The sequence below is a fragment of the Myotis myotis genome, unplaced genomic scaffold (assembly GCF_014108235.1).
Source record: "Myotis myotis isolate mMyoMyo1 unplaced genomic scaffold, mMyoMyo1.p scaffold_m19_p_11, whole genome shotgun sequence".
Classification (NCBI taxonomy): Eukaryota; Metazoa; Chordata; class Mammalia; order Chiroptera; family Vespertilionidae; genus Myotis; species Myotis myotis.
This window is the reverse complement of record NW_023416315.1, coordinates 38,850,067-38,871,162: the sequence shown is the minus strand read 5'-3', so window position 1 is coordinate 38,871,162 and position 21,096 is coordinate 38,850,067. Positions and strand designations below refer to the sequence as shown.

Here is a 21,096-nt window from a genome sequence, read left to right as displayed (position 1 = left end):
GGATGTGTCTGATTTCTCCAGCATCAAATTATGACAACACATGTGAAATGTTTTCTACAAAGGAAGCTCACTAGAGACTTAGTGCACAGGCTTTTATTGAAGGCTGGTTATGTAGGCAAATTTTGCCTAGAATGTACCAAAATTCCGGGCTCCCAGAGGACAAGCAAATGCTTAGCATATACCATGTTGTTTATACAAACAACCTAGGTACCGTGAGCCAACACCAATCAATTGTGGAATGGTGTACACCCTCCTTAAATCCACGTTTCCAGACACCATTCAAGGGCCAATCTTGTAAGCAGGTCTTTTTAAGGACAGCCATCTTAGACCTGCAATGTATATAACCCTTTTCTGTAGAATAGGGTAGCACAGTGGTTCTCAATCTTCTGGCCCTTTAAATACAGTTCCTTATGTTGTGACCCAACCATAAAATTATTTTCGTTGCTACTTCATAATGTTGCTACTGTTATGAATCAAAATGTAAATATCTGATATGCAGGATGGTCCCCTGTGAAAGGGTCGTTCGACCGCTAAAGGGGTCGTGACCCACAGGTTGAGAACCGCTGAAGCACATCCTCAGAGAAATGGGGCTGAATTTGTAATATTGAATAAACTTAGTTTAACATGATAAATTACTTTAGGTTTAGCAAGACAATGGATAAAAAACAGTATGAGCTCCTAGCAGCTAAATAGTGTTATACCTTGACTCAATATAATACTTCTAGATATCTACCCATAACAATTTAAAATGAGTCCTCTAAATGGATATAGCAAAGCCATGTAGACTCACTGACTTTAAGACATTTTATTTATGCTTTGTGGTTAGTGTAAGAAAGGGATTTCTTCTCTTTTAATCCTATTTTGTAAACTTGTACTAAATTTGAATATTCATAATTATTAGAGATATGTTAGGGAACAGTTCTGTTCCCTGACATGAAGACATATAACTTCCAATTACAATTCATTTTTTAAAGATTTCAAGCATTTAATACTGCTTGCAAACAGTAAAAATTATTACCTTTATAAACAATATTTGATTATACATTTCTAAACTTCCATAAATAGTATATAATTATTTTTCAATTGGATATACAGTTTATTTAAGTTTAGGGAGCCTCAAGTTTGAGACTAAAGGTTTGCCTTTTGAAACGTAAGTAATTTTGACTTTTTTTTTCAATTGCATCAACTTCCTAATACCAAGATAGAAGACTACCAATTTAAAATTTTCACTTATGTTTATGAAGTAAGGACAATACATTATTCAAAAATTGTGAACACAAACATTGCTGAATAATCAGAGATGCCAAAGTTGCTGAAATTAAGCAGCCATAGCACCATAGCATTACAGCCTTAAATGTTAATTTTTCAGCACTATGAAATTCTGAATTCAAAGTATAAGAAAGTCTTGTGAAGGGAGAGTTGAAATATAACACATAATATTTTGAGTAGTCAAAATTCAAATGTAGGAAAGCTGAATATTGCCTAAGAAAAATTTTAGCTAACTGAAAAATATGTTTGTGTGAGTTCTGTATTTTGTGATAATTGCAGATAATTATGTTTTGATAGGAAATGGAAAAGTGAGAGCGATGCTTCACATATTAGTTGTACCCCAAGTTTTAACTCTTTTCCACTTGTGGCCCTCATGCTACCTATTTTCAGTGTTCACTTGCCAGCTTGGCAAAAAGGGGCAGTCAGCTGCTGCCCTTTGCAGCTGTTTTCATTTCTTCCTTTTCTAACTGTTGTGTCCTTTTCCACACTGTGAAAGCCATATCGATATAAAAGGTAACAAGAGCAGCAGAATATATGTAGAACATATATATGTTGGATTAATCTCTTTTTCCTTGATTGCTGAGAAACCTCAGGCAGCCAGACTACCACATATAATTTTTTAGTGCTATCATGATAATACCTTTGTGTTTATGTAGCCATTTTATTTTGAATTCTGCCATATTTTAAGATATTGTAATAACAGTTAATTCTCATTTTGGAGTGCATATTACAGGGAAGTTGCTTTCTTTGTTAAAAGATTTTTCTCAGCTTAGATCATTGTCATAGTATTTGCTAATACTCATAAGTTTTCCTATAGACTGTGAATTTTCATGAACTACTTCTAGGAAGCTACCAAGAGTAAAGCCATATTTGACTTCGATTTAATATGCAGTTAGGCAGGCTAAATCCCAAATTTCGTAAACCATACTTCATTTTTAGCAATATTTTAGACTGAGATCTCTTGCTCCTTGCTATGATGTGTGTGTGTGTGTTCGTGTTCGTTCGTTCCATATGCTCACAATGTGAGATTCTATGTACTGTTCCTGGTTTTATACTAAATTCTACAGCCCTTCACTTAGTATTTTTTAAGTGCAATTACATAGGAGAGACTGGCTAATATTGACAGAAACCTAGAAAACTAGTGAAAATGCAGTTACTTTGGTTCAGAAGATAGTTGAACATAGTTCCCAAAGGTCGAACATCTTTTAAGTCATAAAGTCTAGACTACCAGTTATCTATTATTCCTGATCTGGAACATAGAGTTGGTGACAATTTTCTTAAGGTTTTACTGTCTTTTAAAAAGAATGAATATGACTTGCAGATCCTGATAGGGGAAGGAAGATAAAATGTATTGAGTACCTGCTATGTGCTAGGCACTGTATTACCTACTTTATCTAGGTAATCATGACAATTCTTCAAGGTAGGTGGCTTTATCCCCATTTTATAGATGAGGAAATTGAGATTCATAGAGGCTAAGTGATTTATACTAGAACTAGGAAGTAATAAATTTGGGATTCCAACCCAAATTGTCTGTGCTATGCTCCTTCCATCAAATCAGGGGTTGGCAAGCTGTAGCCCCTTGGCCAAATAACCATGTCTATTTTTGTAAATGAAGTACAAACACTACCACACCCATTCTATTACATATTGCCTATGGCTTTCAAGCTACAATAGCAGAATAGAGTACAGTCATGTGTTGCTTAACAACAGGGATATGCCTCATTCTGAGAAATACCTCATTAGTCATCGTGCAAACATCATAGAGTGCACTGGATATTATAGCCTACTACACATCTAGGCTACATGGTATAGTCTGTGGCTTCTAGACTAAAAAACTGTACAGCATATTGTAGTTAATACTGTAGGCAATTGTAATACAGTGTATTTGTATATCTAAACATAGAAAAGGTACAGTGAAAATAAAGTATAAAAGGTAAAAAATGGTACACCTCTATAGGGCACTTACCATAAATGGGAGCTTGCGGGATTGGAAGTTGTTCAGGATGAGTCAATAAGTTAACAGTGAGTGAATATGAAGACCTAAGACTGAACATTACTGAACACTACTGTAGACTCTATAAGCAGTATATACTTAGGCTACACTAAATTTATAAAAAAGAATTTTCTTTAATAATAACCTTAATTTGCTGTAACTTTTTTACTTTATAAATTTAAAAAATTTCAAGCTTTTCTACTCTTGTAGTAACACAAACACATTGTACAGCTATACAAAAATATATTTTTATTTGTATCCTTTTTCTATAAGCTTTTTCTATTTTAAAGTTAAAATTTTTTGTACTTTATAAACGTTTTTGTTAAAAACATAGACACAAACACACTCATTAGACTAGACCTACACAGGGTCAGGGTCATCAGTATCATTGTCTTCCATCTCTACATCTTGTTTTACTGGAAGGACTTCAGGGGCAGTAATATACATTGAACTGTCATATCCTGTGACAGTGATGGCGAACCTATGACACACGTGTCAGAGGTGACATGCGAATTCATTTTTTTCGTTGATTTTTCTTTGTTAAATGGCATTTAAATATATAAAATAAATATCAAAAATATAAATCTTTGTTTTACTATGGTTGCAAATATCAAAAAATTTCTATATGTGACATGGCACCAGAGTTAAGTTAGGGTATTCAAAATGCTGACACGCTGAGCTCAAACGGTTTGCTATCACTGTCCTATGATAACAGTGCCTTCTTCTGGAGTACCTCTTGGAGGACCTGCCTAAGGGCTTCCTCAAGAAGGTGTCATTCTTTTCAGAGATGTGTTTCCTGTGATTTACTTTGTTTGTTTCTTCTTTTTTTAAATCATAGATTTACTTGTAAGCAGATAGTGCACTGTGAATAGTGAAAAGAAAACCTTTCAGTGTTGTTGTCCATGTTTGCTAACTTTAAGGAACTTGTTGAGTTCTGCAAAAGCTTCTGTTAAACTCTTCACTGTGATTTCACTTGGGGTTCTTATGTTCTCCTGCAGTTTCCTTTGCCTTTTCTTCAGCTATGTTTTTTTTTTTTTTTTAAATATATTTTATTGATTTTTTACAGAGAGGAAGGAAGAGGGACAGAGAGTTAGAAACATCAATGAGAGAGAAACATCGACCAGCTGCCTCCTGCACACCTCCCACTGGAGATGTGCCCGCAACCAAGGTACATGCCCTTGACCGGAATCGAACCCGGGACCCCCCAGTCCGCAGGCCGACGCTCTATCCACTGAGCCAAACCGGTTTGGCATTCAGCTATGTTTTTGTTGTTGTTGTTGTTCCAGTTCCAACAACTCCTTGTTAGTCAATTTCTTAGGAACCACCTCTAGGAACTCCTCAATGTCATCTCATCCATGGTCACATTAAAGTTGTTTGCCATCTCAATCACTGCCTTGTTGCTTTTTGCAACCTTTGCGCTATGACATTATGATGGCTATGACGTCATTAGGCAATAGGAACTTTTCAACTGCATTATAATCTTACTAGAGCAACGGTTCTCAACCTGTGGGTCGCGACCCCTTTGGCAGTCGAACGACCCTTTCACAGGGGTCGCCTAAGACCATCCTGCATATCAGATATTTACATTACGATTCATAACAGTAGCAACATTATAGTTATGAAGTAGCAACAAAAATAATTTTATGGTTGGGTCACAACATGAGGAACTGTATTTAAAGGGCCAGAAGGTTGAGAACCACTGTTAGAGGCTCAGTGCACAAACCCGTGCACCGGTGGGGTCCCTCAGCCTGGCCTGGGGGGATCGGGCTAAAACCAGCCGGTGCAAGAATTCATGCACCGGGCCTCTAGTATGCATATTAGATCTTTGGCTAATCTCTTCCTGTTCTCCCCTCTCCCCCCTTCCCTCTGAGATTCATCAGTCTGTTCTGTTTCCATGCCTGTGCACTGAGCCTTCTGGTGGTCATTGCATGTCATAGCTACTAGTCGAAGGGTTGCTTAGGCTTTTATATATATAGACTAGGGGCCCAGTGTGTGAAATCGTGCAAGACCCAGGACCCAGAGTCCAGCGGCTCGGCAGGACCCAGAAAGAGTCCTGAGGCCGCTGCCACCGCTGTGGGAGGCAGGACCCAGAAACCCACCCATGCCTCCAGTCAAGTCCTCCAGAGTCAGGCCCCCACCCACAGCCTCCTGCTGGTCGGTCGTGATGGCATGACGACCACAAGCTTTTTATATAATAGATGGGATCACTATTATATATGCAGTCCATCATTGACCAAAATATTGTTATGTAGTTCATGACTGTATTTTATTCTTTTTGATTCAGTTGTAAATGGCATTGTTTTCTTAATTTCTCTCATAGTTTGTTATTCATGTATAGAAATGCAGTAGATTTCTGCATATTGATCTTGTATCCTGCAACTTAGTATCATTGTGTATCACAATACATCCATTAGAAAGGCTACTGAAAGGGTGATAAAAAAAAAAGAAATCCAGTGGTTCAAAGTGCTAACCAAGATAATGAAGTTAAACAACTTACCACATGTCCCAGTAATTCTGCTCCTGGATATTTGCCCAAGGAAAATTAAAACACATATTTACACAAAAACTGTATGTGAATGTCATTATAGTTTTACTTAACAGTTGCCCCAAACTGGAAACAACCAGCATGTCCTGTAATATGTGAATAGTTAAACAAACAGTGGTACATCCACAAAATGCAGTACTACTCAGCAATAAAAAGGATTGAACTATTGATTCATGCATCAACACAGATAAATCTTAAATGTATTTAAAATGCTAAAGCCTGAAAAAGATCTAGCTCAAAACCTGTAATGGCTCCCTATCACAAACAAAATAAAATAAAAACCTTACAATGTTCATCTTTATGATCCCACTGCAATATAAACTCTATAGATGCATTGGTTTCTATTTGTTTGTTCACTTATATTTGTTAACTGAAGAAAATAAATATTAATACTTCTGGTGTATAGGTGAAGAAACAACTGAAAGAGATTAAGTTACTTGGTAAAATAGAAACAGAATTTGAACACAGCACTTCCTGACTATTACCCCCTTTTCCTTGCAGTCACAGTTCTTGCTAATACATTAGGCTTAGCACAGTTTCAAAACCAATCTATGGTCCTTAATAGTAAACTGTATATATTTTAAACTTTTCGCTCTGGCCTTGTCCTTTCTAGACCAGTTGAAATCATCCTCCCCACCCCATGATTCTAGTGCATGGCAATAAAAATTACTACATGTTATGGAATAAGTGAATGAACAGAGTTGATAGCTTAATATATTATTTGCCCACATGGTTTCTGTCTGTTGTAGTATATTGACTTTTCATGACTTTCTTCCTTATTTATTTTTTTTACCTTACACCTTGATAATTCTTTTAGAGTCTTTTTAAAACCATCCTCTCCTTTTTACTCAGTTTTATTGTAATAACAATTAGAGCATTTCTTTGGACGTAGAGCTTTTTGGAATTTTCTTCTTTGAGACACATCTTTCTGATTTCAAGACGGGGGTGGGATTGGACATATTATTTGAGTGAACTTTCTACTTCTGTTCTGGCTAAAGGAATGTTTAGTTGTAGATTGAAATTGTTGTTATTAGTTGTTGAGTTGTTGTTTTTTTAAAAATATATTTCATTGATTTTTTTACAGAGAAGAAGGGAGAGAGATAGAGAGTTAGAAACATCGATGAGAGAGAAACATCGATCAGCTGCCTCCTGCACACCTCCCACTGGGGATGTGCCCGCAACCCAGGTACATGCCCTTGACCGGAATGAACCTGGGACCCTTCAGTCTGCAGGCCGACGCTCTATCCACTGAGCCAAACCGGTTTCGGCGAGTTGAGTTGTTCTTAACTGCAGAAAGTTGCAGGATGATGTGTGTACGTACGCATGTGTAATAATGGGGTCTTCTTCCTGTTAAGTGAAAAATAGGAGTCACTTATTTTGTTTAGGTCAACAATTTCAATCCGTAATTATGACTTTAAGATAATTTACTTTTGTAGAAACAGATAAATTAGATGTTACTTATATCTGAAGTATTTCATCTTCTGTAAAAGGTTTCTGGCGGTAGTTTATTAATTTAAGTGCACTTGAGTTGTTGCACTGATTATTAACCTATGAATGGGAAAGTTGAGAGACAAAGGTTTAAAGCAAGAGTTATAGAGCCCTTCACATTTAAAAGTTAATGAAAAATTAGGGAAAGCTATCTGGTGTTCATTGGCGGTGTTTTTTTCTTACTTTTTTCATTAAATACTTATTAAGTGCTTTACTTTACTAGTCAGTGATGAAGCTTTACCTGGATTTTCCTGTATAACTTAAAAGCCCAAAATAAGAAGTTATTTGATAATCTATCACTTGTATCTTGAAGCTCTCTATATAGATTTATCTTAGAGTTGGAGAAATAGTACTTAAGTGTTTGATTTCAAAAATAAAGGGAAAACAGTCACTTCAGGTTATGCTGCTATAGCTGTGAAAAAGTAAAAGGACAAATCTGGCAAGACTTGTGAAAATAAATCTGAGAATAGAATTATGGCTGCTTTAAATGATGCATTTCCTGGTGACTTTCAGGCTTATTGAATTCATATTTAAAAATGAAACATACTTGAAAATAACTGAGAACTACAAAAAGATTTCCAGATACCATTATGCTTTCAACATGAGTAACAGTAATATTTAAATGCACATTTAGAGTATTATTGATTTTTTTTTAAGTATCTTGGTTGTTTTAACTAAGTACTCCCATGATGATATAATTGCTTTCTTAGATACTTTTTTCACATGTTGGATAGAAATTATTTTCATATAGGATATTTCTCTAAAGTAATAATGTAATTCAATGATAATGTTATTTATTAGTGTAATCGAAAACTCTGAAATGTTCATAATTTGAGCTATAGTCTGTCAGGGAAGAAAGATAAGGCTAGACAATTGAAAGTTTCCAAATCCTTAGGAAAGACCTTTTAGAACCCATATGATTTCTTTTTCCATATGATATTCTTTATATTTTTTTATAAATAAAAATATACAATGAACTGAATGGAGTTTTCATTAAGAATAATAAACTCTTAAAGTGCTTAAAGCAGTACAACAAAACAAATTAGTTCACTAAGGATAAACATATGGCTCCTAGATTCTATGAAAAACAAAAGAAAAATAAAATCCAGGCTGTTGCTAAAAAATCCCAAAAGTGGCTATAGTATATTTTGATAGATTGTGGGAGGGGGAGTTTGCTCCTCATTCAAGATGAGATGATAAATGACTTTATGATAAAGGTTTAACAACTCTCTAGAAAGTTAAATAAATTGTTTAAAATTATGTAGCATAATCCAATATATATATAAGTATTTATAGTATATCTATAGTAATAAAAGTGTAATATGCTAATTAGACCAGATGTCCTTCCGGACGACCTTCTGGACGAAGCTGGGGCTGCAGCCACGGGATCGAGAAAGCTGTCCCAGATTCAAGGGATCCAGGCAGCCACTGTGGCTGCAAGGGAGGAATCCAGGCAGCCACCACAGCTGCGAAGGCCTACTCTTGCACGAATTTTGTGCACCGGGTTTCTAGTATTTATATAGTAGTATATATAAATAGTACATATGCATACAAACACATATTTATGTACATTATAAATAAGGCAGTTATTTATCAAAATGCTAATAGTGGTTATCTTGCAGTAAAGAGACAAGGAGTTTTTGTCCTTTTTTTTTCATATTTTCAAAACATTCTCTGTATATGTATTTGCATATTTAGAGTAAAAAGTCAGTAACAACCTTTAAAAGAGCCAAATGATGACCTTCTTAAGTATAGTTGTGTGCCAGAAAGTCTACTGCTATAGTAAGTAGGTAGTTAATACCTATCTCTAAAATAAGTTTAACAGATGTCTTATCCTGCCTGCTCACCTTGATCTCCATACTCAGATATAACATTTAGCTAGAGGTATTCAGGAGCTTTTTATACAGTGGTGTATGCACATTGAACTCACCTCAGGAGCTTAAATTCTAAGGCCTGGGTGCCTCCCACTAGAGACTCTGATTTTATTTATCTGGGATGTAGCTTGGCCAATGAAGTTCTGCTGGGGTCCTGCCCCAGCAGGTCCAGGGGTCCCCAAAGGTGTGGACGGAGTCGGCGAAGAAGGAAGGACACGGAGACAGTGTTCAGTTGATCAGCAGCCTAGCCAGGATCTCCAGCCAGGATCTCCAGCCAAGTTCTGGTCTGGATCTCCAGCGAAGTTCTGGTTCGGACCTCCAGCCAGGTTCTGTTACCATGTTCCCTCGCTAGGTTCTCCAGCCAGGTTCTGTCCAGGTTCTCCAGCCAGGTTCAGTCACCAAGTTCTAGTCAGGTTCTCTTGCCAATTTCTGTAGTCAGGTTCAGGCCAGGATCTTTTGTCATGTTCTCTCGCTAGGTTCTGTCTCTAGGTTCTGAGGCCAGTTTCTGTCCAGGATCTTTTGCCATGTTCTCTCCAGCGAAGTTCTTCTGTCTCTAGAGAACGTTCTGTGTAGGTTCTGTGCCTAGGTTCTGTCTCTCTTGGTTCCGTATTCTAAGTTCTGTGTCTTGCTGTCTTATTACATCTGTATTTATACCAGTTGATTCAATCCTATCAATCTCTATTACAAAGGTTAGGGCGTTTCTTATCTCCATTCCAGGGAGTAAAGATTATGTAGCTTAAGCATGATTGTTCATAGTTAAAGTGATTAATTACCCACCTGGCACTAGTTAAGAGGTTTTATTCCCTCCCTAACTTCAGGGGAAAATCCCTACCTGGGAAAACAACCTTTCTCAGAGACCTTGGTTAAAACACATAGTGCCAAGAAGGTGAGCAAACATATTAAGAACAGTATGCTATATATGCCAGGTCCCTTGAAACAGCAAGCATGGACCGGCTCCCGGCAAAGTTCCCCATGTTATTAAATGTATAGCCAAAGTTGAGAGCCTCTGTTATACAGAAAACTAAAAAGAAAAATAAACCACCCCAGCCAGTAAGGCTCAGCATCGACCCAGCAACCAAGAGGTTGCTGGTTCAATTCCCAGTCAGGGCACATGCCTGGGTTGTAGGCTCAATTCCCAGTAAAGCGTTTTCAGGAGGTAGCCGATAGGTGTTGTTCCTCTCTCATCTCTGTCCCTCTCCCTTCCTCTCTAAAAGCCAAAACATTAAAAAAAACAAAAACTAAATTGTTTTTCACTCCTTTAATTTGTATTCTGTTAAAACTGTTACTGCCTCTACAAAGCTTATGTTGAAAAAGTACGTATTATTTTCAACTTTTCTTAATGCTATGTTTTAATGTCCAGCCTGCCACTGAGTTAACTGGGTGACATGATGGATTCTTGTATTCTCCTTCTAAGTTTTTCTCCCTCTAGTCTATCTTCTACAATGTCACAATAACTAATTTTCCAAAGCATAAAATAATTATATCATTGCCCTTCATAAAGCCTTTAATTATCTGTTCTTTACAGGTTAAAGTAAAAGTTTATCAGTCTGGACCCAACCTAGTATTTTATTTTATTTCCTGGTAGTTCAACACTAGAGAACTTGAACTTCATTCGTACTGAATAAGCCTTTTGTTTTATACCTGCCTTTGCATATGCTGTTTCCTTTATCACTTATTTTGATCATAGTTCAAGAGTAGATTCAGAATCATTTCTTGGAATGGAAGGAAGCTAGCATTTATTGAATACACTAGTCAAGGACTGTGGTAGGTACTTTAAATAAAATACTTATAATCCTCACAGCCATCCTTAAGAAATAGTCATTTTCTGCCCTGCCAGTGTGGCTTAGTGGTTTAGCGTCAACTTATGAACAAGGATGTCATGGTTTGATTCCTAATCAGGGCCCATACCCAGGTTGTGGGCTCCATCCCCAATGTGGGGTGTGCAGGAGGTAGCTGACCAATGATTCTCTCTCATCATTGATATTTCTATCTCTCTTCCTCCCTCCCTTCCTCTCTGAAATCAATAAAAATATTTTTTTAAAGGAATAGTCATTTTCTTTTACTGTGCAGTTAGGAACCCAAGGCTTTTAGAGGGTAAATAGCTCAAAATTGCACAGCTAGTGTAAGTAGGTAAGAGATTTTGAGCTCCAAATCCAGTGATTGTTTCCATGTCCTTCTTCCTCTGCCCACGTCACATTGTTTCAGTAGTTAATGCCCATATAATTATTATCTTAGCTTCTTTCTAAACATAGTATGTGCAAGTATTTGATGTTTTCAGTTTTGTTTTAAATTCTTCATAGTAGAAATAAATAAATGTAATGGTCTTAAGGTAGAATAAACAGTTTCCATTGTTCTGTGTATAGTCAGTTTTAATACTTCACTGTGACTATCTCATTAACCACTTGAGTTGTATGGTCCTATATGTTTATATTTGTAACCTTTTCTCTGATGTCCTTATGAGTACTGAGCAGTTTCAATTTAACATCTATTCTGTAGTTCTTATATGAGCAAAAATAAAAATCTACATTTTTCACTATCCCACAAGTTGGTAGAGTCAGATTTATACATAGTTTATATAGAAATTTAAATACATTCACCCATAAAATTCAGTTAAATGCATTTCCTGTTCATGTAAAGAGGAACATTGAAAAGCTACTGTATGTAGATAACTTTAATAGTACAAAGTACAGCCTGTGAAACCTTAGCAGTCTCTGTACTGGAAAATGTTACAGTTTAACAAGAAGTTAATTTGGACAGTGTTAAAAATTTGAGACTTTTTTGGCTAGTAAGATAAATGTAATACTAGTATAAGTTGTCACTTTACCTTCTCTTTCTAGATTTTATTAGTGTTCTTAATTGTGATGGTTTCTTTAGGATACTGCTTCATAATTATTGTTTCCCAGTCTCATTTGATCTTTTTTTTCTCTATTAGAATGTGAAACATGTTGCAGAAGCATTCAAGAAGTGGCTGAAGGGGGAGGAAAAAAGTGCCATTGCCTCTCAGAAAAAAACAACAAAACAACAAAACAAAACATGGGAAATACAACCACCAAATTTCGTAAAGCACTCATCAATGGTGATGAAAACCTGGCCTGCCAAATATACGAAAACAACCCTCAGCTAAAAGAATCCCTTGATCCTAATACATCTTATGGGGAACCCTACCAGCACAATACTCCATTACACTATGCTGCTAGACATGGAATGAATAGAATATTAGGGTAAGTATTCCTATAAACAAGTTGATAATAAATTAGTCAAGGGAGAAAAACATATTAGTGAAAGAGGGAAAAAACCCTGATCTTTGAAAATATATACATACAGATGTGGGTGTTATATGGTATTGTAGTGAATTGAAATTTCTAAAACTGAATATGCTTAAATTATTAGGTATGACTTTTTAAAATTAAGTCTAAATTAGACCAAAAGTTTTAATAGTGAGGTTGGTTCACATATTTTTGTTGCTACAATGATTTTGATTCTAGAAAAGTACTTATCAACAAATTGCAGGGACTGGGCCCTATAGCAAAGTTCTTAAGCTCTGATTCACTAGTTGAAGTTGAAAAACAGATACTTTTGCCTTATCTAGTTATGATCAGATTTGAGTTTCCTTTCTTTTAATGGGGTTTAGTTACTTAAGAAGACTTTTCTAAAAGTGAAACATTTCCTTAAAATTTAAAATACTAACAAACTTAAAGCTTTTCAAGTATTAGTAACAGGGAATATATTTATTCAGATTCTTACCTAATTACAAGGGAGTTAAATTTGATATTTACTAGCTTATAACATGAAAGAAGCAAAGGATAGAAAAGTAGCTCCAAAACAAATTTAGTTTTTTTAGAAGTAGATTATGCAGCTATGGGAGTCTGATGCTAGAACAGAAAGAAAGAAACACTTCTTTGCTTACACAGTGAAACATAATTCTTAAACATGTATTCAAAGCTTTTTAGAACTTAAAAACTTTCAAGCTTTTTAAATTTCATTTTATACAAATTGTTGTTCAAATTAAGCTGTTCTTTTATATATGTATATATTTTATTGATTTTTTTAAAGAGAGGAAAAGAGAGGGATAGAGAGTTAGAAACATCGATGAGAGAGAAACATCGATCAGCTGCCTCCTGCACACTCCCTACTGGGGATGTGCCCGCAACCAAGGTACATGCCCTTGACCAGAATCGAACCTGGGACCCTTTAGTCTGTAGGTTGATGCTCTATCCACTGAGCCAAACTGGTTAGGGCAAGCTGTTCTTTTTTATATACCTGAAACATGCCATGTGTGTTCTGTCTGCCATGTCCATGCTGCTCTCTTTGCCCCAGAATCCCCTTCCCCACTCCACTCAGCTTTCTCTTTCTTTGCTAAATCTTACCCTTCCTTCAAGGTCCTGGGAAGGCTTTATCTTCTTAGCCTGTCACAACTCACAAGAACCTCAGTCTTTCTTTCTTTTTTTTTTTTTAACTTATACAGCTCTTTTTTGTTTTTATTACTTGTTTGGCATTCACTATCTCATTGTATCTTCTCTCTGCCTATCTAAATTGCAACTTTGTGATAAAAGTGTCTTTTTTGTACTTCTGTCTTTTTTGTACTTCTAGCATCTAGCATAATATCTTACACAAAGTAAAAATAAATTTTATAAAATCATTGCACAAGGGTCCTGCCTGCTAGCTCAGAGGGTGAGTGTCAACCTATGAAACAGGAGGTTACAGTTTGATTTCCGGTCAGGGCACATGCCCAGGTTAGGGGCGATCCCCAGTGCGGGGCGTGCAGGAGGCAGCAGATCAGTGATTCTCTCTTTATCACTGTAGTTTCTATCTCTTTCCCACTTTCTTTCTCTCTGAAATGAATAAAAATATATTTTAAAAAATTATTGCACAAGGAAATATTCTTATGACCAGGATTATAGTAAGATTTATGGTGGTATAAACTAATAGGATTTTAAGAAAATATTTGAAATGAAATGTGACAACATCTAGAAAATCTGCATAACTTGGTGAATCAGTACTTTTCAGAAGATCATTATGTATATGACTTTTTAAAATTATGCATGGGTAAAAGATTATTCATAATGCAAGGTAGATCATTGGATTTTAATGTAGCAGTGAAGAAGGTTCTTTGATATTAATTTCAGAGTCTGAAAAGTAATCTTTAGGTTTGATTAGCAATAAATGACAACTTGTTGAATTTTTGGTATAGTATCAAATGTGCATATTCATAATTATCTTTTAAATTTGTTATCTTCTATGTATTCTTATTTCCAAGTAGGAAATAATTGATTTTTGTCCTTCTTTTCCTTTACTACTTTAGGACTTTTCTTTTTGGTAGAGATGGAAATCCAAATAAACGGAATGTGCACAATGAAACATCTATGCATTTGTTGTGTATGGGACCTCAAATTATGATATCTGAAGGAGCCCTTCATCCTCGTTTAGCACGCCCCATGGAAGATGATTTTAGAAGAGCAGATTGTCTGCAGATGATCTTAAGATGGAAAGGAGCCAAACTTGACCAAGGGGAATATGAGAGAGCAGCTATTGATGCTGTAGATAACAAAAAAAACACACCCCTGCACTATGCTGCTGCCTCAGGGATGAAAACCTGTGTAGAGGTAAAACTTTGTTGTTTTGAATAATCTGCATGGTAAAATTTTCGTCTTGAAAATGTGTAATAATCAGTGTTTCTTTTGCTTTTTAAAATTGTATTTATTTTGATCTTCACCAAAGGATATTTTTCCCATTGATTTTTTTTAGAGAGACTAGAAGGGAGGGAGAGAGACACAGGGCTGGGCAGAGGGCTGGGATCGAACCTGTAACCCAGGTACATACCCTTGACCACAACACTTAGGTTCAAAGTCTGATGCTCTAACCACTGAGCAAAACCAACCCGTGCATGTTTTGCCTATCTTAACAGTTAACTAGTTGTTTTTGTCCCTTTTGTGGTTCTAAAAGAAGCAGGATTTCTTTCACGTAAAGTCATTCCCCTGTTTTAGGTAAATATTAAAAACAAACCCACAGTTACACAGCAAACCTTGGGAATAAAATGGTATCAAGAGCAACTGAAGCCGAAACCGGTTTGGCTCAGTGGATAGAGCGTCAGCCTGCGGACTGAAAGGTCCCAGGTTCGATTCCGGTCAAGGGCATGTACCTGGGTTGCGGGCACATCCCCAGTGGGAGATGTGCAGGAGGCAGCTGATTGATGTTTCTCTCTCATCGATGTTTCTAGCTCTCTATCTCTCTCCCTTCCTCTCTGTAAAAAATCAATAAAATATATTTAAAAAAAAAAAAAGAGCAACTGAAAATTTGCTAACATCCCTGAAGATAACAGTAATCAATTAAACACTATAATATTGAGAGTAATAGCTTTAGTAGAGACATGTTTTACTTTTTTGCTGATTTTTAGTAGACATTGTATAATAAAATGTATGCATATTGGATATGGCAACTCTTGGCAATGGGAACTATAGTTAAAGATATTGTTCAGTTCCCTAAGCAAGAGATAAATATTAATGAATACATTTATTGGGTTATCTTTAAAAACATTGATAATTTTAAAATGTGCTTCTTTTTCTGTTTAATGTGTATTAAAGTGTTCCTGAATATTGTATTTGAGCTTTTTTCCTCTATATAATTTCATATATATATATATATATATATATATATATATATAATATCTAACAACAGGCTTAGTTAAGGTCAGCCATATATAATGTAGGATCTTAAGATAAGAAATCATTACTCTCTTTATAGTATCATCACTACTTACAACTGGTTTTTCTCAGTTACATTCATGTCAATTTATACATAACTCATAGGGGTTCTTTCATATAGATATATTTATGATGGGGAGCACTTTCCCTAAGATCACAGAGTATCTACCTTTCCAAAAAGGTAGACTTTTGTTGAAAAAAAAAAAAACACACAAAGATCCTAATCAGGTTAAATTATATATCTGAAAATTTACTATTTCCTTAATATTATTCATGTATATATACTTTATACTTCTGAATTGATACCAAAAATATGGATGCCCTTCATTTTCTTACTCAGATTAAAAGATTACGTTATTTAAATGATTTCTTTAGAGTATCTTTTTTAAAAAAAATATATTTTATTGATTTTTTACAGAGAGGAAGGGAGAGGGATAGTGAGTTAGAAACATTGATGAGAGAGAAGCATCGATCAGCTGCCTCCTGCACACCCCCTACTGGGGATGTGCCTGCAACCAAGGTACATGCCCTTGACCGGAATCAAACCTGGGACTCTTCAGTCCCCAGGCCGACGCTCTATCCAGTGAGCCAAACCGGCTAGGGCTTTAGAATATCTTTTTGTTGTTGTTATTGACAGTTCTTTACTGTATCTTAGTGTCAATTCTTTTCACTTCTAAAACCCTTATCTTTTGTTTACTGCTATTATTTGTGATATTTATTAATCTTTTAGAGTCTTTTATTTCTTGGGTTTGTGTCACCTTTGCCCACTAGTTAGTCAGTGACAGTTATTAACATGAAACTACTTTTTTTTCAGGCAATGTTTTCTAACATTGATTCACAGCATGGTAGAAGGATGTCCAGAGGATTCAGGGGAAAGGAGGTTATTGGAAGAATTCCTGAGGCTTTTACACAAGCCTTTTTGTATATTGTTCTATGCCCACCTCCCGTGAAAGAATCCCTGCTGTAGTGACTCACCATTACTGATGGGACTGTGTCATATTTCTCAAGCGAGTTAGAGTAGACAATAGCTCATTCTTGATAGTAGTAATAATGCTCTTAAATTGCTGCCTTAATATCTTTTTTTTTCTTTTTTTTAAATATATTGATTTTTTTATTGTTTAATTGCTTAAAGTATTACAAAGGGTATTACATATGTCTCCTTTTTTCTCCCGCCCTTGACAATCTCCTGGCCTCCCCTACCCCCCAGTGTCTTATGTCCATTGGTTATGCTTATATGCATGCATATAAATCCTTCGGTTGATCTCTTACCCTCCGCTTCTGCCCCCCTACCCCCCAACCCCCCTGGCCTTCCCGCTGCAGTTTGACAGTCTGTTTGAGGCAGCTCTGCTTCTGTATCTATTTTTTTTTAATTTATTTTATTGCTTAAAGTATTACAAAGGGTGTTACATATGTGTCCTTTTCTTCCCCCCCGCCCTTGACAATCCCCTGGCCTCCCCAACCCCCCAGTGTCTTATGTCCATTGGTTATACTTATATGCATGCATACAAGTCCTTCGGTTGATCTCTTACCCCCCCTCCCTCCTGCCCCCCAACCCTCCCGGCCTTCCCGCTGCAGTTGGACAATCTGTTTGAGGCAGCTCTGCTTCTGTATCTATTATTGTTCAAAAGTTTATAATGGTCTCTATTATCCATGAATGAGTGAGATCATGTGGTATTTTTCCTTCATTGACTGGCTTATTTCACTTAGCATAATGCTCTCCAGTTCCATCCATGCTGTTACAAATGGTAAGAGTTCCTTCTTTTTTACAGCAGCATAGTATTCCATCGTGTAGATGTACCACAGTTTTCTAATCCATTCATCTACTGATGGGCACTTAGGCTGTTTCCAGGTCTTAGCTATGGTGAATTGTGCTGCTATGAACATATGGGTGCATATATCCTTTCTGATTGGTGTTTCTGGTTTCTTGGGATATATTCCTAGAAGAGGGATCACAGGGTCAAATGGGAGTTCCATTTTTAGTTTTTTGAGGAAACTCCATACTGTCTTCCATAGTGGCTGCACCAGTCTGCATTCCCACCAGCAGTGCACGAGTGTTCCTTTTTCTCCACATCCTCTCCAGCACTTGTCGTTTGTTGGTTTGTTGAAGATAGCCAGTATGACAGGCGTGAGATGGTACCTCATGGTTGTTTTGATTTGCATCTCTCGGATGATTAGTGACTTTGAGCATGTTTTCATATGTCTCTTGGCTTTCTGAATGTCCTCTTTTGAAAGGTGTCTGTCTCTTTAGATCCTTTGCCCATTTTTTGATTGGATTGTTTATCTTTCTTTTGTGAAGTTGTATGAGTTCCCTATAAATTTTGGAGATTAGGCCCTTATCAGATATGACATTGGCAAATATGTTTTCCCACGCAGTGGGTTTTCTTGTTGTTTTGTTGATGGTTTCTTTTGCTGTGCAGAAGCTTTTTATTTTGATGTAGTCCCATTTGTTCATTTTCTCTTTAGTTTCAAGTGCCCTAGGAGCTGTATCAGTGAAGAAATTGCTTCGGCATATGTCTGAGATTTTGTTGCCTTTGGATTCTTCTAGAATTTTTATGGTTTCCCGTCGTACATTTAAGTCCTTTATCCATTTTGAGTTTATTTTTGTGTATGGTGTAAGTTGGTGGTCTAGTTTCATTTTCTTGCATATATCTGTCCAATTTTCCCAATACCATTTATTGAAGAGACTATCTTGACTCCACTGTATGTTCTTGCCTCCTTTGTCAAATATTAATTGAGCATATCGGTTCGGGCCAATTTCTGGGCTCTCTATTCTATTCCATTGATCTATATGTCTGTTCTTGTGCCAGTACCAGGCAGTTTTGAGAACAGCGGCTTTGTAATACAGTTTGATATCAGGTATTGAGATCCCACCTACTTTGTTCTTTCTCAGGACCGCTGCAGCTGTTTCGGGTCTTTTTTTATTCCAGATGAATTTTTGGAAAGTTCGTTCTAGATCTGTGAAATATGCCGTTGGTATTTTAATGGGAAGTGCGTTGAATTTATAGATTGCTTTGGGTAGTATGGACAGTTTAATGATGTTGATTCTACCAGTCCATGAACACAGTATGTTCTTCCATCTGTTTATGCCTTCCTTTATCTCTTTTTTCAATGTCCTGTAGTTTTCTGAGTAGAGGTCTTTTACCTCTTTAGTTAAGTTTATTCCTAGGTAGCTTAATATTTTTGGTGCAATGGTAAATGGGATTGTTTTTTTAGTCTCTCTTTCTGAAAGTTCACTATTGGTGTATAGAAATGCCTTAGATTTCTTGGGGTTAATTTTGTATCCTGCTACATTGCCAAATTCATGTATTAAGTCTAGTAGTTTTTTGATGGAGTCTTTAGGGTTTTGTATGTATAATATCATGTCGTCTGCAAATAAGGACAGTTTTACTTCCTCTTTTCCAATTTGGATGCCTCTTATTTCTTCTTCTTGTCTAATTGCAATGGCTAATACTTCCAGTACTATGTTGAACAGGAGTGGTGAGAGGGGGCATCCCTGTCTTGTTCCTGTTCTTAGGGGAAATGGTGTTAGTTTTTGTCCATTGAGTATGATGTTGGCTGTGGGCTTGTCATATATGGCTTTTATTATGATTAGATTCTTCCTGATTGAGTTTTGGAATGTTGTATTTTTCTAGGAATTTGTCCATTTCCTCCAGATTGTCTAGTTTGTTGGAGTAGAGTTGTTCATAGTATTTTTTAACAATCATTTGTATTTCTGTGGGGTCTGTTGTTATTTCGCCTCTATCATTTCTGATTTTGTTCATTTGGGTCCTCTCTCTTTGCTTCTTGGTGAGTCTGGCTAGAGGTTTGTCAATCTTGTTTATCCTTTCAAAGAACCAGCTCTTGGTTTCATTGATTTTCTGTATTGTTTTTTGGTATCTATGTCATTTATTTCTGCTCTAATCTTCCCTCTGCTCACTCTGGGGTTTTCTTGTTGCTCTCTTTCTAATTCTTTGAGTTGTAGAGTTAGATGATTTACTACCATTTTTTCTTTTTTTATGAGATAGGCCTGTAGAGCTATAAACTTCCCTCTCAGGACTGCTTTCATTGTGTCCCGTAGGTTTTGGATTGTTGTGTTTTCATTGTCATTAGTTTCCAGGATGTTTTTATTTTCTTCTTTGATTTCCTTGGTAACCCAATCAATATTTAATAACATGCTATTCAGCTTCCAAGTGTTTGAGTATTTGGGGTTGTTTTTATTGTAGTTTATTTCTAATATTATGCCATTGTGGTCTGAGAAGATGGTTGGTATGATTTCAATCTTCTTGAAATTGGGGAGACTTTGTGACCCAATATGTGGTCTATTTTTGAATATGTCTTATGAGCACTTGAGTAGAATGTATATTCCGTGGCTTTGGGGTGAAGTGTTCTTAAGATGTCAATTAAGTCCATCTGATCTAGTGAGTCATTTAGGATTGCTGTTTCTTTGCTGATTGTTTGTTTAGAGGATTTATACAGTGATGTCAGTGGTGTATTAAAGTCCCCTACTATGATTGTATTGTTGTCGATCTCTCTGATATCTTCCAGGAGTTTTTTTATGTATTTGGGTGCTCCTGCATTGGGTGCATATATGTTTATAAGGGTTATATCTTCTTGTTGTATTGATCCCTTTAGTATTATGAAGTGGCCTTCCTTATCTCTTGTTATGGCCTTCACTTTGAGGTCTTTTTGTCCAATATAAGTATTGCTACCCCAGCTTTCTTTTCATTTCCATTTGCCTAATATTTTTCCATCCTTTCACTTTCAGTCTGTGTGAGTCCCTTCTTCTGAGGTGGGTCTCTTGTAGACAGCAGATGTATGGGTCATGTTTTTTTTATCCCTTCAGCCACTCGATGTCTTTTGGTTGGAGCATTTAGTCCGTTTATGTTTAAAGTTATTATTGAAAGGTACTTGTTTGTAGCCATTTCTTTTTTTGTGTTGCTGTTTTCTTTCTGAGCTTTTTATTTCTTCTTTTTACACCAGTCCTTTTAGCATTTCTTGCATTGCTGGCTTGGTGGTGATAAACTCCCTTAGCCTTTTTTGTCTGTGAAGCTTCCTATTTCCCCTTCAATTTTGAATGATAGCCTTGCTGGATAGAGTATTCTTGGATTCAGTCCTTTGCTTTGCATCACTTTGTAAATTCCCGTCCATTCTTTTCTGGCCTGATGTGTTTCTGTTGAGAAATCATTTGATAATCTAATGGGAGATCGCTTGTATGTAGCTTTCTGTCTCTCTCTTGCAGCCTTTAAG

General features: G+C 36.3%; 1 protein-coding gene across 6 annotated transcripts in view; it reads left to right on the top strand.

The window, feature by feature from the left end:
* ANKIB1 (ankyrin repeat and IBR domain containing 1) overlaps positions 1-21,096 on the top strand; it is a 134,304-nt gene that overhangs the window by 18,933 nt on the left and 94,275 nt on the right. For 5 of the 6 annotated variants that reach the window (XM_036328216.1, XM_036328215.1, XM_036328214.1 and 2 more), the window contains exons 2-3: positions 12,102-12,390; positions 14,472-14,772. In XM_036328216.1, the coding sequence (XP_036184109.1) occupies positions 12,203-12,390; positions 14,472-14,772 (489 nt within the window). In that variant the 5' untranslated portion in view covers positions 12,102-12,202. Of the gene's footprint in view, positions 1-7,095; positions 7,121-12,101; positions 12,391-14,471; positions 14,773-21,096 lie in introns of those variants that run through there. The other variant, XM_036328212.1, reaches the window with a different exon arrangement.